This window comes from Cololabis saira, chromosome 3 (genome assembly GCF_033807715.1).
Source record: "Cololabis saira isolate AMF1-May2022 chromosome 3, fColSai1.1, whole genome shotgun sequence".
Lineage (NCBI taxonomy): Eukaryota > Metazoa > Chordata > Actinopteri > Beloniformes > Belonidae > Cololabis > Cololabis saira.
The window spans coordinates 52,023,744-52,039,516 of NC_084589.1; the positions used below are offsets into that span (position 1 = coordinate 52,023,744).

Consider the following 15,773-nt stretch of genomic DNA (forward strand, 5'->3'; position numbering starts at 1 on the left):
TCTATCATACTTGTGGTTTCTTTGCCATCTGTGCCACTCCCTCCCCCGACCGTCACATATTCTTTACACTTTACTTGAGACCAAAACCAGCAGCATTCTGGTTCAGCCCTCCTCCTGACCGATGTCGTGTAAAGTGACGTCAGGAAACTGAAACTTCAAGAAACAGATAAAGAGCGTGCCCGGTGTCGCGGAGATGTGCACAACACAGACGAGAGATGGGCGTTCGAGGACTCAGACGTCTCCTGGAGACCCGCAGGGAGGTTTTCCGGGATGTCCAGCTCCGGGGGACCCGGCTGGTGATCGATGGAAGCAACCTGATTGTCCAGCTGTACTATAACTCAGGTGAGACGCGCGTCACTAAAACTCCTCCGTCACTGACAAACAAGGGTCGCATAAGTTATCAGGAGTAGATTATAAAAACAAAACAACCTGGTCGTTAGAAAGGACAGAAGGCAGGTGATGGAGGCGCTCTTTGAAACGAGGGATGGCGAGGGAAAGAGCGCAAACTTAATAACAGCCCACAAACGTAATAAACCACAAACGTAATACAAATCTGCAGCTTTGAATGTAATAATCCCGCAAATGTAATACATTTCCCACAAACATAATAAAATTTGCCTACTGCAAACGTAATACTGAATTTCTTGCAAAAAGTATGGTAGGAAATGTTGTGATGTTCCATAATCTGAGCTAGGTGTTGCATATAGATGTTGAATAGAAGCGGTCCGAGAATGGACCCTTGAGGAACCCCACATGTGATCTTGGTTCTCTTAGACTCATGGTTTCCAATTGACACAAAAAAGGCCCTATCATGCAAGTAAGATTTTAACCATTGAAGCACAGTGCCGGTAAGTCCCACCCACTTTTCCAGTCTGCTGAGTAGCATGTTATGATCAACTGTGTCAAATACAGCACTGAGATCCAGTAAAACCAGAACAGAGGATTCGCCTGCATTATTATTCAGATGAATATCATTTAAGACTTTGATGAGTACAGTCTCAGTGCTGTGGTGTGGCCGAAATCCAGACTGAAATACATTAAAGAGGTTGTTTTGCATCATAAAAGCATGGATTTGCTGGAAAACGACCTTTTCAATGATTTTCCCCAAAAATGGCGGATTTGATATTGGCCTATAGTTACTAAGTGTTGTAGCATCCAGATTTGATTTTTTTAGAAGAGGTTTTATTACTGCAGTTTTCAAGGCCTGGGGAAACTGGCCTGTTTGAAGAGAAGTATTTATTATCTGCAATACATCCAGAGCTATGCAGTTAAAAACTGTTTTAAAAAAGTTTGAAGGCAGAATATCAAGACAGCATGTTGTGGGCTTTAATTTTGATACTGTTTCCGTTAGGGTTTTGTAATTTAAAACGCTAAACTGTCCCAGCTTTACTAGAGGATGGGAAGGCCAGAGTGTTATCATTCCTGAGGTGGAGCACATTGCTTGTCTTATCTGTAATATTTTGTTTGTGAAAAAGTCAGCAAAGTCATTACAGGCCTTTTATACAATACAATAGTGACTGGAATGTTGACAAGCAACCCACATGTCAGGTGGGGCAGGTCAGAAAGTGACAGAGCAGTTCTAAGTTATTAATAACTCTCTCACACACACACACACACACACACACACACACACACACACACACACACACACACACACACACACACACACACACACACACACACACACACACACACACACACACACACACACACACACACACACACACACGCCCTCGGAGGCGGTGGGTTGCCTCCCTCCTAATTCTCCCCTCTGTGGGGTTGCCGGTGGCCTGGATTCCGGGTTCTTCCTTGTCGGCCTCTGGTCTCGCGGGTGGCGGGGTTGCTTCCCCCCCTCCCCCACTATAGATACACTTCAGGTGGAGCTTTGTTTGGTTTATAACACACACACACACACACACACACACACACACACACACACACACACACGCACACACACACACACACACACACACACACACACACACACACCTACATACACATAGCTACATAGACATATACACACACGTACACACACACACACACACACACACACACACACACACACACACACACACACACACACACACACACACACACACACACACACACACACACAGGTCATACATGCTCATATTATTTTAAGGGCTATGGCTACGAGCCTATGCTGGTGGCTTGTGAGCCAATGTTTGAACCATTTAATGTCTGCATATCTAAAGCCAAAAACTTGAATAGGTAGTCCATTCTTTGAAGTAGGCCTAATAAAAACATTTGTCAAGATTTAAGACTGGTGCGTGTTCTTTTTGATAGTTACATGGGCCAAGACTGTCTGAACACTGACAATTAAAGGCTTGCAAATAAATAATGACTGGTGAACTTAAATTAATCTACCTTATGTGAATGCAGGAAAGTGAGAATTGCCAGGTAAGCTACGGTAAGTATCAGGAAATTTCCCAATGTTACATTATGTTACATTATTTTAAATAAACGGCCTTTCAATTAAGTGTGATGTCATTTTTAAGGATTTGTTGCTGCAAATAAATGAATGTATGGGTATGCACCAACACTCTGCCAATCAGAACAAAGAAGACGCACAGGCAATGGTCACTTTGCGGTAAAACAGGCTACAAGTTTTCACCCCTTTCCCAGTAAGTCAGCATGATGTATCGATTAATTCATTGAAATCTCAAGATATATGATGGTTTCACAGTAGCTTTAAAGCTCAGTCTGCTATATTGTCAAAAGTGTCACCCTTGTATTTTTTTCCTCTTATGTAGCATGATACTCCACCATAATTAGCTGCACCACATTCCAGCTTACAATGAAGTCGATAGTCACTTCGCAGTAAAGCAGTTCAACTTTGCAACAACTTTTCACTCCTTTCCCGGTCAGCCAGCATGATGTATTTGGTATCAATGGATTCGGTGAAATCTACCTTAAACATTCAGTCCGCTAGATTGTCAAACATGTCGATGTTACATTTTTTTCTCTTATGCAGCATGCTAGGATCCCCTCAATTATAATGTTTGAAAACATTATAATTCATTAATTGTTATTAGTAAGGATCATTTTAGATGTTTATGTTATTTTAAGATGTTATGCATAATGTTTATAGCCTGTACTATTTACAACATCAGCATTTAGTTTGTTTTCACAAAATGCAGTTTGATATTGTAAAACTTTATATTACAGTTGTGGTCTATATTAGCGTTGTGGTCAGAGGTGTAAATGCTCAGAAATCGTATGTGTTTTATTGTAGGAGCTTCTAGGCTGTGACCTGTCTGAGACTTCAGGACCATAGACAGCGATGGTCACAGACTGACTGTTGTCAGTCTTAAAGGTACAATATGTAAGACATTTGTAGATTTGTAAATTGATTTATTTTTGAAAAAATGGGACATGCTGATGCACATATTCATGTGAACATGTGCGATTATAGCCGTATGGCCAATTTCCATCTCTAGTCCCATTGGCAGGTTGGTTTTGAACATAGAACTCACATTATTAATAAAACACACAAAGTTACGTGTTGAGTGCGTATTATATTGCAACTTGCCCAATTGCACACTAGATATAAAGTGCTATTTTAATTGCACAATTCTCAATACATATTACAATAATTAAATACCAACAATTGTCACAAGGCGTGGTGTTGAGGACCCAAACGCAAGGAGAGAGAGGGAGGCTGGAGGCAGGAGTTCTCAAAAAACAGAAGGATTTATTCCACAAAAAAGCCAAACTAAAATGCTGCAGAGCAGGATCAAAAACAACTCACGTATACAGGGATCGAAAACCAGGAGTACATGGAGGGAACAAACAGTACGGACCGACAGGCAACAAAGGAATGACAAGACCAGATATACACAGGGGATAACGAGACACGACGAGACACAGGTGCAGACACAATCAGGGCAAAGGGGAAACAGGAGGGACAGAACTGAAACTCAAACTGGGGGGAAGTGTCAAACCCTGACAGTACCCCCCCCTCAAGGGACAGATCCCAGATGTCCCAACAGTCCACACCCAAGGCAGGCGGAGGGGGCCCGGAGGAGGGCCCAAACCACACACGGCCAAAGTTCCGGGGGCCGTCCTCGGTGCCGGGCAGACCGGCGAGGCAGTTCGGGGGGTCGCCCTTGGGGCGTAACAGGCGGATCCGGGGGTCGGTCTGGGGGCTTGGCAGGCTGGTCAGGGGGTCGGTCTGGGACTGCGGCAGGCTGGTCAGGGGGTCGGTCTGGGACTGCGGCAGATCCATCCAGGATCGCCTCAGGAAGGGGAACAGAGACCGGCGGGACCACCTCCAGAACAGAGACTGGCGGCGGGGCCGCCTCAGGAACCGAGGGCTGCGGGACCACCTCAGGAACCGGAGTCGGGGCAGACCGGATGCGGGGGGCCGGAACAGGAGCAGACAGGATGCGGGGGGCCGGAACAGGAGCAGACAGGATGCGGGGGGCCGGAACAGGAGCAGATAGGATGCGGGGGGCCGGAACAGGGGCAGACAGGCTGCGGGGCGCCGGAACAGGGGCAGACAGGCTGCGGGGCGCCGGAACAGGGGCAGACAGGCTGCGGGGCGCCGGAACAGGGGCAGACATGCAGCGGGGCGCCGGAACAGGGGCAGACAGGCTGCGGGGCGCCGGAACAGGGGCAGACAGGCTGCGGGGCGCCGGAACAGGGGCAGACAGGCTGCGGGGCGCCGGAACAGGGGCAGACAGGATGCGGGGCGCCGGAACAGGGGCAGGCAGGATGCGGGGAGCCGGCGTCGGGGGGCAGAGGATCCCCGGAGCTGCCCGAGTGGGGACCCGGGTCCGTGGCGCTGGCTGCGGGGGTACCCGGGTCAGAGGCGCAGGCTGCAGGGGTACCCGGGTCCGAGGCGCAGGCTGCGGGGGTACCCGGGTCCGAGGCGCAGGCTGCGGGGGTACCCGGGTCCGAGGCGCAGGCTGTGGGGGGTCCGGGACCATCACCGGAGCAGGGGCCGATGCACTCTCTCCTGCTGGGTCCATGCTGGTCGGTCCGTTCTGTCACAAGGCGTGGTGTTGAGGACCCAAACGCAAGGAGAGAGAGGGAGGCTGGAGGCAGGAGTTCTCAAAAAACAGAAGGATTTATTCCACAAAAAAGCCAAACTAAAATGCTGCAGAGCAGGATCAAAAACAACTCACGTATACAGGGATCGAAAACCAGGAGTACATGGAGGGAACAAACAGTACGGACCGACAGGCAACAAAGGAATGACAAGACCAGATATACACAGGGGATAACGAGACACGACGAGACACAGGTGCAGACACAATCAGGGCAAAGGGGAAACAGGAGGGACAAAACTAAAACTCAAACTGGGGGGAAGTCTCAAACCCTGACAACAATGGTCATTTTATTATACTGAGAGAACTCAGCTGTACAGAAATATAAAGTCCTTGTTGCATTGCACTACTGCCTAAGAATAAAAGATTTATACCAAATCATATTTGTGTTCTCGCAGGTTGGAGATGAATCTCCGCATAACGTTGATTCTACTGTCCACACTCTGTATGATATGTGCTGGACAAGGCGTATGCCCAATGGATGATGAGACCTACAGTACTATACTTTAGGTACTCAAGGGGGAATTTGATGTCCCGGTTGCAGACAGGACGTAAACTCAACGGTCAGCTTCAGTCAGAGTATGGAGAAATAGGGACAAGTATTCCTTGAGTGATGATGGATAGTCCATTTTCTGCAACACGAGGTTAGTCGTGAATAAATCTGATATCCCAGAACTAGCTAAGAGAGGATTTGATGCCACCAAAGGTTGGGTCTCAGTGGATGTCAGGGGCTTCACTGAGTGTTTTGTTTTGCTTTTTGCCCTCCTTACCTCCTTTTGCACCCGTGGACACTTTTCTTTATTTATTTTCACTGGTTCAGCAGCAAGTGGAGCTTTAGCCTGTTTTTGCTCAATCTGTGTTTTTGCACTTTATTAACAAAAGATTTTCCTAAAAAGCTGGAATGTATTGCTCATTTGTATACACAACACATGAAAATAGGCACGAATCTAAAGAACAAGAATATGTGGCAAGAAAATGTCAGCCTGTTGAAGACATTTAGTGAGCAACTTGTATAAGCAGAAGATTTTTAGTATTAAAGTGTTTTTTTTTCATTCAATTAGATTCAAATTTGCTTCAATGGTAAATATCACAACAATATTGCCAAAGCATCAAAAATTAATTCAACAAAAATGAATGAATTTCATGAATTAAATCAAGAAAAGAGTTGCATTGTACTGTTAAAGCTCGCTCTGTTTGTGGGCGTACAATGTAAGTTTTAGTTATATTATTGTATGTGTGATTTTGTATGTGTGTATATGGGGAAAAAATAATCAAAAGAAATAATAAAATATAATAATAATAGTAATAATAATTTTATTAAAACAATTGTGATTATCACAATTATGTTATCTTTTTTTATTAAAATAAATTATAATTTAATCATTAAAGATTCCTTTAACGTATTCAAATATTTCTCTTTGAATAATAATTTTTACACAAAAAAAATAATTATCTTGTTAGAATCCTCAAAATGACATCTACACCTTCTCCCTCATTAATAGAAGAAAGAACAAACAATAACAACCACAAATATCATTATTTTGTCTCATATTACGTTTGTGGGAAGTTATTATATTTACAGATTTTCACCTTCCCACATATGTAATAATTTCCTGCAAATGTAATAGTTATTACATTTGCAGGAAATTCAGTATTACGTTTGCAGTAGGCACATTTTATTACATTTGTGGGAAATGTATTACATTTGCGGGATTATTACATTCAATGCTGCAGATTTGTATTACATTTGTTGTTTATTACGTTTGTGGGCTGTTATTACGTTTGCGGGTGTAACAGGCTGGGAATTCAACCTGCACTGCCTTCAGAAGGGCCGTGGTTGGATGCACAGATCTGATCAGGATAGGTGGAGGTTAAGATCGCAGGTAAACCGGCTGACAGGCATGTCAGTTACTGGACCGGTTTGCTCCGACTAACCGGTAAAGCCAGTATTGGCTCAGTACTTTTGTACTTCAAATGGATTCTTCACAAACCTCTGGGTTACAACACTGACGGGTTTGTGCAGGATCCGGCTGCCATGCTCGTCTAAAGACTTAGTTATGGTCTTAGAGAGAGTCCACATGTCCACAGAGTCCACAGCTGCTGGATGACTGCTTGTGTTGTTGCCAGGTTTGGACCAGAATTGCGGTGGGGAGTACGCATCGTTTGAAGACCTCATCGAGAGGTTCATTTCAGCGCTCACCATCTGCAAGGTCAGAGCATACGTGGTTCTGGACGGAGGTTCAGACCCCACAGACAGGAAGCTGGAAACGGTGACGATGAGAGCTGAGCAGTTAATCCAGAGAGCCCACGAGGCAGCGGACACCGGTAAGAGCAAGGGAATCCTCCCACAGATGGCCAGGATGGTCTTCAAACAGACTCTGGCCCGACTGCAGGTTCCGGTGGCCCAGTGCTTCGGGGAGGCCGACCAGGAGGTAGCTGCCCTCGCTGTTGAATGGAACTGCCCTGTGCTTTCCAACGACGGGGACTTCTTCATCTTTGACCTCCCTGCAGGGTTTCTGCCCATCACTCACTTCCGCTGGAAGGAGGTGAACGGCGGCCCGCAGAGCTACATCCCCTGTAAGAGCTACACAACCTCCAGCTTCTGCAACGTCTTCCAGATCGAGCCCCAGCTCCTGCCCACCTTCACCGCCTTGGCCGGTAACGACTACGTGAAGCTGAAGACAGTCAACTGGACTCAGTTTGCCCCGGCGGGCAGCGAGACCCTGGGTCGCCTGAAGGGGCTGCTCTGCTGGCTGAGAGACTTCCAGAAGTCTGAGGACGCCGAGGAAGCGGCGCTGGGGCTGATGGGAGAGCTGGACACAAAGAAGAGGAAAGAGGTCCAGAGTGGACTGTTTGAGGGGAAGAAGGCGTACAAACTTCATCAGAGTTGCCTAAAACAGTTCTTCGAGCAGGAGGTTCCACCCCCGTTCCAGGTAATGATCCAAAACTGCTAGGGATATAAGAACACGTCATTTTGTGGAATCATATTTTTATTAATGCATTTTAATTATTAGTATTTCTCAAATATAATTTCATGAAAGTCGTCTATTCAGGCTCACAGATTAAAGCCACATTAGGGCGCTTCCACTTCTGAGAACTGAGCCACCGACAATACAGCACCAAGGAAGAGGGACCGCCCCTCTTTTTATATATATTTGTCCCTGATTTTTTCCCATTTTAGTACCCAGTGCTCCTACCTAAGTCAGTCCTGGGCATTGCTCCCTCTACCAACCCCGGTACCTGCACTGAGCTCAAGTATATAGCCTGTGTATAGCACAGGCTATATGCATGTTTTTGTGAGGTTAGCTCACATTAGCTACCCAAGGGAACACAGGGAGACATACAAACTCCAACTTAATAATAATGACTTGGTTTTATATAACGCCCTTCTGCCTTCAAGGCACCCAGAGCGCTTTACAGACATAATTATTCATTCATACACATCCTCACTGGTGGTGGTAAGCTACATTTTGTAGCCACAGCTGCCCTGGGGCAGACTGACGGAAGCGTGGCTGCCATATCGCGCCAAACGGCCCCTCCGACCACCATCAAACATCCATACGCATTCAAACACATTCACACGGGGCAAGGTGGGTAAGGTGCCTTGCCCAAGGACACTACGACAGCAAACTGGGACAGAGCGAGATTTGAACCGCCGACCTTCCGATCATTGGACGACCCACTCTGACACCTGAGCTACTGCCGCCACTAACTTAACACACACTCAGCACCCATAGCGCCACCGGTGAGAATTGAACCCAGGACCTTCTAGCTGTGAGACGGATTCACTACCAACTGCACAACCGTGAATGTGCTTCCCCTTGTAGGAAGGCTGGTGGTCCGTGAGATGCCAAGACCGACTACCGACTACATGTGGGTGTTTTAACTGTTGTCTCCAGCAGGAATCCGGTCTTGTCCCGGACTGGGCGCGTCTGGCTCTGACGCAGACCCGGCTCACCCCGAACATCTTGGACGTGCTGCGGCTGCAGAGGATGTCACTGGGCATCGCCGTGGAGCCCCGGGACCGGCCCAGCGTGTATGTGATCTCCAGGCCAATCCGGCAGATGATGTATGGGCTGCTGTTGGGCGGAGGGACGTCACTGCAGGTGACGGAGCGAGACCGGGTCGATTCACACCTGATATACGTACCGGTCCGACCAGCTTTTAGTGCAACCAGCAAGCGACTCAGACTCAGCTCGCTGCATGAGGTGACGCTTCTTTCTTCGCAACACAATAACAACGTTGCAGATGAATAAACAAGTGTCAGATATTCATTTTAACTCCTTGGAGGTTATTATTTTCACATTTTATGATAAACGATTGATTCCCTGAAGTTTTACCATCTCGTCATCTCTCCTGCATCTTGGCGGCGCCAGGCGGAGCCCTTTGAGCGTCTGCTGGTCCTAATGGAAGCTCTGGGTGTCACCGAGGAGTCTCTGAGCCTCCTTCCCGCTCAGCTGAAGCTCCCGGTGGCCGTCACCTGCTTCTGGCTGCAGATGGCTCAGCCCCCTCCAGACCTGACCCTGCTGAAGGCGCTTCTGCTGGGAATGAGCATGGGAGTTGTAACCAGACCCAAAGCAGGTAAACGGACCGGATCAGGCAGCAAAACTGCAGTAGAACTTAATGAAATGTCAGGATAAACATTCAACCCATATCCAAGCAGCCCCTCCTTGAACCGCCACCTTACTGTGGTGGAGGGGTTTGTGTTGCCCGAATGATCCTAGGAGCTATGTTGTCGGGGCATAAATGCAACCCCTCCCTGGAGCCAGGCGTGGGTTTCGGGATTGAAGGCAAGCGCCTGGTGGTCTTTGCCCATGGGACCTGGCTGGTCTCAGCCCGGAATGACAACATGGGCCTGCCTTCCCATAGGTTCACCATGACAGGCTGGTGCCATGTGGACTGGGTAGCAGTCGTGGCGGGGTGCCCCGACGACCCAATCCCTATACCAAAACCCTCTCAGTAGGGACATGGAATGTCACCTCGCTGGGGGGGAAGGAGCCAGAGCTTGTGCGGGAGGTTGAGAGATACCGAGTAGAGATAGTCGGGCTCACCTCCACACATAGCTTGAGCTCTGGAACTCAGCTCTTTGGGAAGGGGCTGGACCCTCCACTACTCTGGAGTTGCCCAGTGTGAGAGGCGACGAGCTGGTGTGGGCTTGTTTATAGCCCCCCAGCTCAGCCGCAATGTGTTGGAGTTCACCCCGGTGAACGAGAGGGTCGGTTCCCTGCGCCTTCGGGTTGGTAAAGGGAAAAGGTCTCTCACTTTTGTTTGTGCCTACGGGCCAAACGGCAGTACAGAGTACCTGGCCTTCTTGGAGCCCTTGGGAGGAGTACGGGATAGTGCTCCAACTGGGGGACTTCAACGTGGGCAATAACATTGGTACCTGGAGGGGGGTGATTGGGAGGAACGGCCTCCCCGATCCGAACTTGAGCTGTGCTCTTTTATTGGACTTCTGTGCTAGTCACAGTTTGTCCATAACGTCCATATTCAAGCATAAGGGTGTCCATCAGGACACGTGAAACCAGGATACCCAAAAGTTGGACCCAAATGTATTGTGAGGGTCTGTTGGGAACGTCTGGCTGAGCCCTCTGTCAGGGAAGTCTTCAACTCTCACCTCCAAGAGAACTTGTCACAGATACCTATATTGACCTGGATATGTTGACCAGCTTATTCTGATATACTGACCAGCTGATTCTTGCTGAGGCAAGATGGCTGCAGCGGAAGGCTCAGGTGTACTCCTGACACTTTTAACTTACTGCCTTATTTTAAAGTTTTTAGATACAGGGCCTAAACCTGTCGATTCAGGGCCTTATTTTAATAAGGGTTTCTCTCATGAACGGAGTGAAATCAGCCTCAAACATTTTGGATATGGCAGTTTTGCGCTGCTGTCCACTTTCCTGTATCCAAGCTTGCATGTAGCCTCGAAACGTCACGGCAAGAGAAATGTCAAGACCGCATCTAAATGTCATAATTGTCATCTGTCCTCTGATGTCTGGGGATATACACCAGTGTCCCGGCCCGTTTTCCACATGTGGAACGGGTGAAGAGTTTGGTGACCTGAAACGCGGATATGTATCCGAAAACATCAACAGGTGCACCGCTGTGATTCTTCAGACTGTGGGAGACGCGACGACAGTGACTGTGGCCGGTACTGGGCAAGGAGATGGGAGTGGCCGTGCTGCTGGAAACTGCTTACCGGGTGTGGAGGCCGAGTGCAAGGGGAGGGGTTCCATGGAGGTGGCGGCTGCTGCGGCTGTCAGCTTGGGCTTGGGGAGCGGTCTCGGCGGGGAGGCTGGTGGCCCGGGGAGCGATCTTGGATAGATGGTGACTGGAACGACTCGATACTCGGAGGATAACGGTAATCATGGGAATGTAGTAACTGGAGTAATACGGGCAACATGAACTAATCGGTGCATCAATCAAGCGATAATCAAACATCGGAAATTGAAAGTTTTTAAAACTGTAAACCACTCGGGGATAATCTGGACTCCCGTATCAAACCCAAAGGACTGTTAGGTGGTCACATAAATATTAGAAGTATTCTCTCTAAATGTGAAAAAGTACAGCATCTCTTATGAGAATCAAATTTGGATTTTTTTAGCAATATCTGAATCATGGCTGAATGAAAACTCGCCGCACGCAGCCATAAATGTGCCCGGTTTTAACATTTTTAGGAATGATCAAAAACATGGAAAAGGTGGGGGTGTTATGTGTTATGTAAAGGACACAATTAGATGCAATGTAATCAAATTCATAAACTGTGAATTGGAACATCTGGGTCAAAGTATTGTACTCTCGCCAGAAATGTATTTTACTCTAATTGTGATCTATCGTCTGCCCTCATCAAATGTTAGCTTTTATGAGAACTATTGCAATAGTGTGATTTTAATAGAGAGGTGATAGTAATTGGAGATGTGAATGTGAATTGAGAAGACAAGTCTTCAAGAAAGCAACCACAATTACAAATTCCTCTAGCACGCAGATTGATTTAATTTTTAGCAACATGCCGGACAGAATTATCAAATCTTAAAACCGGGCTGTCTGATCATAATAATAGCCCAATGGCTAGAAAAGTAAATGGAAAGAAATGTTCTATCTCTGTTTAGAGTAAGGACTCCAAGATGAAGATACCAAAGAATAAAAAGGAGGATTTTAAAAATGCTGTGCAGAGTATTAAGTGGGATGACCTGATGAAATCAGATAATTTGGACTACACTAGCCAGTACTTTACTGATATGTTATATAAAGTCATTAAAGATTTTTCCAAAAAGTTTAGAAATAAAAATAAAATGGCCTCTCTTCCATGGATAAATGATACTATTTTTCAAATGATGAAAGATCGAGATCAGACCCTAAAAATATCATTGAAGTCATTATTGACAACTGATAGGCACACATTTACATAATTAAGAAAAAAAGTGACAAGAGAACTTAAGAAAGCCAAGGCAAACTACTTTCTTGAAATAATTGTAGATAATAAGGGAAACTCCAAAAGCATATGACAGCAAATAAAGAAATTAACTGGAAAAAATCATGCTAGAAAAACAGATTGAATTTAGGATTAATGATACTAACAAATGATGCGACGGATGTAGCTGAAGCCTTAAATCGTTATTTTGTGGAATCTGTAGCCACCATCGGCAACAGTTTTCCCTTACACCAGCAGTATAGTGTCAGGGCACCAAATCCTGCTGTGTCCATCTTCAATCTAGAAAGGGTGTCTGAAACTCAAGTAGCAAAGGTAATTGACTCACTCAAACCCAAATCGTCAAAGAACATGTATGAGATGGACTCTGCTGTGATCAAGGATCTGGCCCGTTTATTGTTTAAACCTATTACTCACATTGTGAATATTTCATTTACGCAGGGGAGTTTCCCTGAATACTGGAAGCCTGCAGCTGTTGTCCCCATTTTTAAGAGTGCTGACCCTCACTTAGTATCAAATTATAGACCAATAAGCATACTTCCTGTCATGTCCAAGGTTATTGAAAAATTAGTGGCAAATCAACTAATTTCTCATCTCAATTCTAGTCAGGTCCTACATCCCATGCCACATGGCTTTAGGGCCCACCACTCAACAGAAACAGCAACCGTCTACTTTATTGAAAGGATTTCTAAATATTGTATATACGAAATGTATTTGTTTTTACTGTAATTTGTTGCTTTTACGCCTTGTGTTCCTTCTTGCAGGGGGACTGCCAATGGAAATTAGCCTTTTGGCTACAATTGGGTGCATTTACATTTTTAAAATGTTAATTAATGTACATTGTCCCTCTATAACAAATAAATGAGAAATGAAATTAAATGAAATGCCGAGGGAGGCTGGGGACATTGACTGGTGGACACTGGAAGTAAGGGATGCTGTCAGCCTGAAGGAGTCCCACCATGTTGACCAGTGAGACTCCTGACCCAGTAGATGGGTACTGGCAGGCCAAGCAACCCGTAGCTCGGGCAGTCTTGGAGGCAAAAACTCGGGTCTGGGAAGAGTTCGGTGTTAGCGTGATGCTATCGCACAACATAAATGGAGCCCCGTGTGAGGCTTTTAATATACCAGCTTTGTGAATAAGGCTCTTTGTGAAGGCATGCCGAGTGAGAATCCTTAGTAGCATACAACTTCCTATCATTCTGTTTGGATAATCCCTGCAGTGACCAGCAGCCACAGGCCCGTTAACGTGCCCCGGCGGACCTCCATGTTTCTGGCTTTCTGGGTGAGGTTATTCAGTGCCATGTGAGCTCAGGTTTGTTGATGATGGGTGTCTCTTTGCTGCAGCATCTCAGACGGGAAATCACCGTGGTGCAAAGAAGCCGGACGTGGGCGTGGTCTACGCCTTCAACCAATGGCAGGCGTGCCTGAAGGACAGCGTCCACCTCAACCAGCTGCTGGGCTTTCCTCTGCCGGATCCGGAAATCGCACGGTGAGACTTTCACCAGTTGCAGTTGAAGCTCAGGTCGCCGTGGTCCGTCTGACGTGATGGTGCTGCGTCATCATGTCAGATGGACCAGCGGCCTAAAGATGAGACGTTGTTGTTGTCCAGGTTGTATCAGGGGACGACGCTCCACCAGCTGGTGGACAAGATGAGTACCAGAGGGAGGCTGAGGGGCTTCCTGAAGAGCGACAGGACCAGCGTAGATCAGTACCACAGGATGCTGTCTGCGGTCCAGTTTTACGCTCACAGAGCTCCAGCGTGCTGCTGGCAGGAGTCGGTGCTGCCACCAGAGCTGGAGAAGCTGTTCCTGCAGGACGGCGATGAAGAGGCTGAAACCGAAGTGCAGAGTGTGATCAAAGTGGAAGATGAGCTACGACTGGTGGACCGGCTGTCGGTCAGAACGCGATACAGAACCAAGGAGAGACGGAACCGGTGCAACAAACTAGAACTGGCTCGGAAGGAGGAACGTCGGGGAATGGACCTCCTCTGATGGAGACAGGTTCTGATCATGATGGTTGATCAAGAATCTATTATCTACACTGTGGTCAGTTTTTACTGGTTTATGAGGACAATTAAGGTTCTGGTTCTGTTTTAATTATTTAAAAATCAGTTTTTTACTGGTTACGGGTCAGATTCTTTTGTATTACATATTTTATCTGGGGACAACAAAGACCCACAGGAACCGCTAGAGGGCCCCCTGGACGAACCTCTGGTGACGTCAGAGGCACGGGCATGGGCACCACTTGCTTCATATTAGGTATAAAGCATTGTATAATATGTTGTGCTGAGATTTCCACATTGACAGTTAACATTAAAACAAAAATTACAAGTGAATCTCCAAATTTATTTTGGGTAAAATCGTCCGTCATCAACAGCCGTCTATCAATGTCATACGTCATCATCATCACTTGTCAACAGAGCGGAGTAATCCCACAGCCTAAACATGAGCGGGAGTTATAAACGCAAAAGTGGAGTGATAAAACGCAAAGAAGAAGAAAAAAGGGAGAAAGAAAAAGCCAAATTGCCGAAGCTGGACGCATATTTTGTTCGCCCTAATCCTCCTCCTAATCCTGTGGGAGATGAACCTCACGTTGTTAGCAGTGATTCATCCCCGGGCCCCCCGGGCGAGCGCAAGGCTCGCCGAGTACCTTCAAGTAGTGGTGAGTAGGCCACAATACTTCAAATTTAATTTGAACTTGTATGTGAATTTATGGGCCGGCATGCCAGTTTTACTACACTACTGTCATTAGTTGAAGTGGATGTCAGACGGTGATTTCAGAGTTATCTGGTCGCTATCACTGGTGCTGAACTCCTACAAATGCGTTGAATTTGTGTCTAAAATGTATTTGTTTTATTAGGCCATGTTTTTGTAGTTCTTGTGGTTTGTTGGACTTTGTCATGTTATACAGTATCATTATATGAAGTGGGTTTCCGCTATCTGTGGTGCTGATAAATACAATCAAACGCTTTGGATTGTGTGTCAAATAGCGTGGCTTCAGGTGCTGCTGGCTTGTATGAGATGAATAACTGGATAGATGTATAAAGTTCACAAGCTTATCATGAAGAGGAAGACATCAAGGACCGTCACATCGCCTGGATTGGCATCACCGGGGCCCCTCCCTGGAGCCAGGCCTGGGGTTGGGGCTCGAAGGCGAGCGCCTGGTGGCCGGGTCTTTGCTCATGGGACCTGGCCGGGCTCAGCCTGAAACGGCAACGTGGGCCCGCCTTCCCGTAGGCTCAACACCCGCAGGAAGGTCCATGAGAGGCTGGTGCA

General features: G+C 46.9%; 1 protein-coding gene across 1 annotated transcript; it reads left to right on the forward strand.

Annotated features, from left to right (window-relative positions):
- Positions 1-215: 215 nt before the first annotated feature.
- Positions 216-15,014, forward strand: LOC133440517 (protein asteroid homolog 1-like). Its single transcript, XM_061717790.1, has 6 exons — positions 216-342; positions 7,200-8,005; positions 8,972-9,280; positions 9,449-9,653; positions 13,843-13,987; positions 14,108-15,014. Exons 1-6 carry the CDS (start codon positions 216-218, stop codon positions 14,487-14,489), a joined length of 1,974 nt encoding a protein of 657 aa, XP_061573774.1. The 3' UTR covers positions 14,490-15,014.
- Positions 15,015-15,773: the final 759 nt, after the last annotated feature.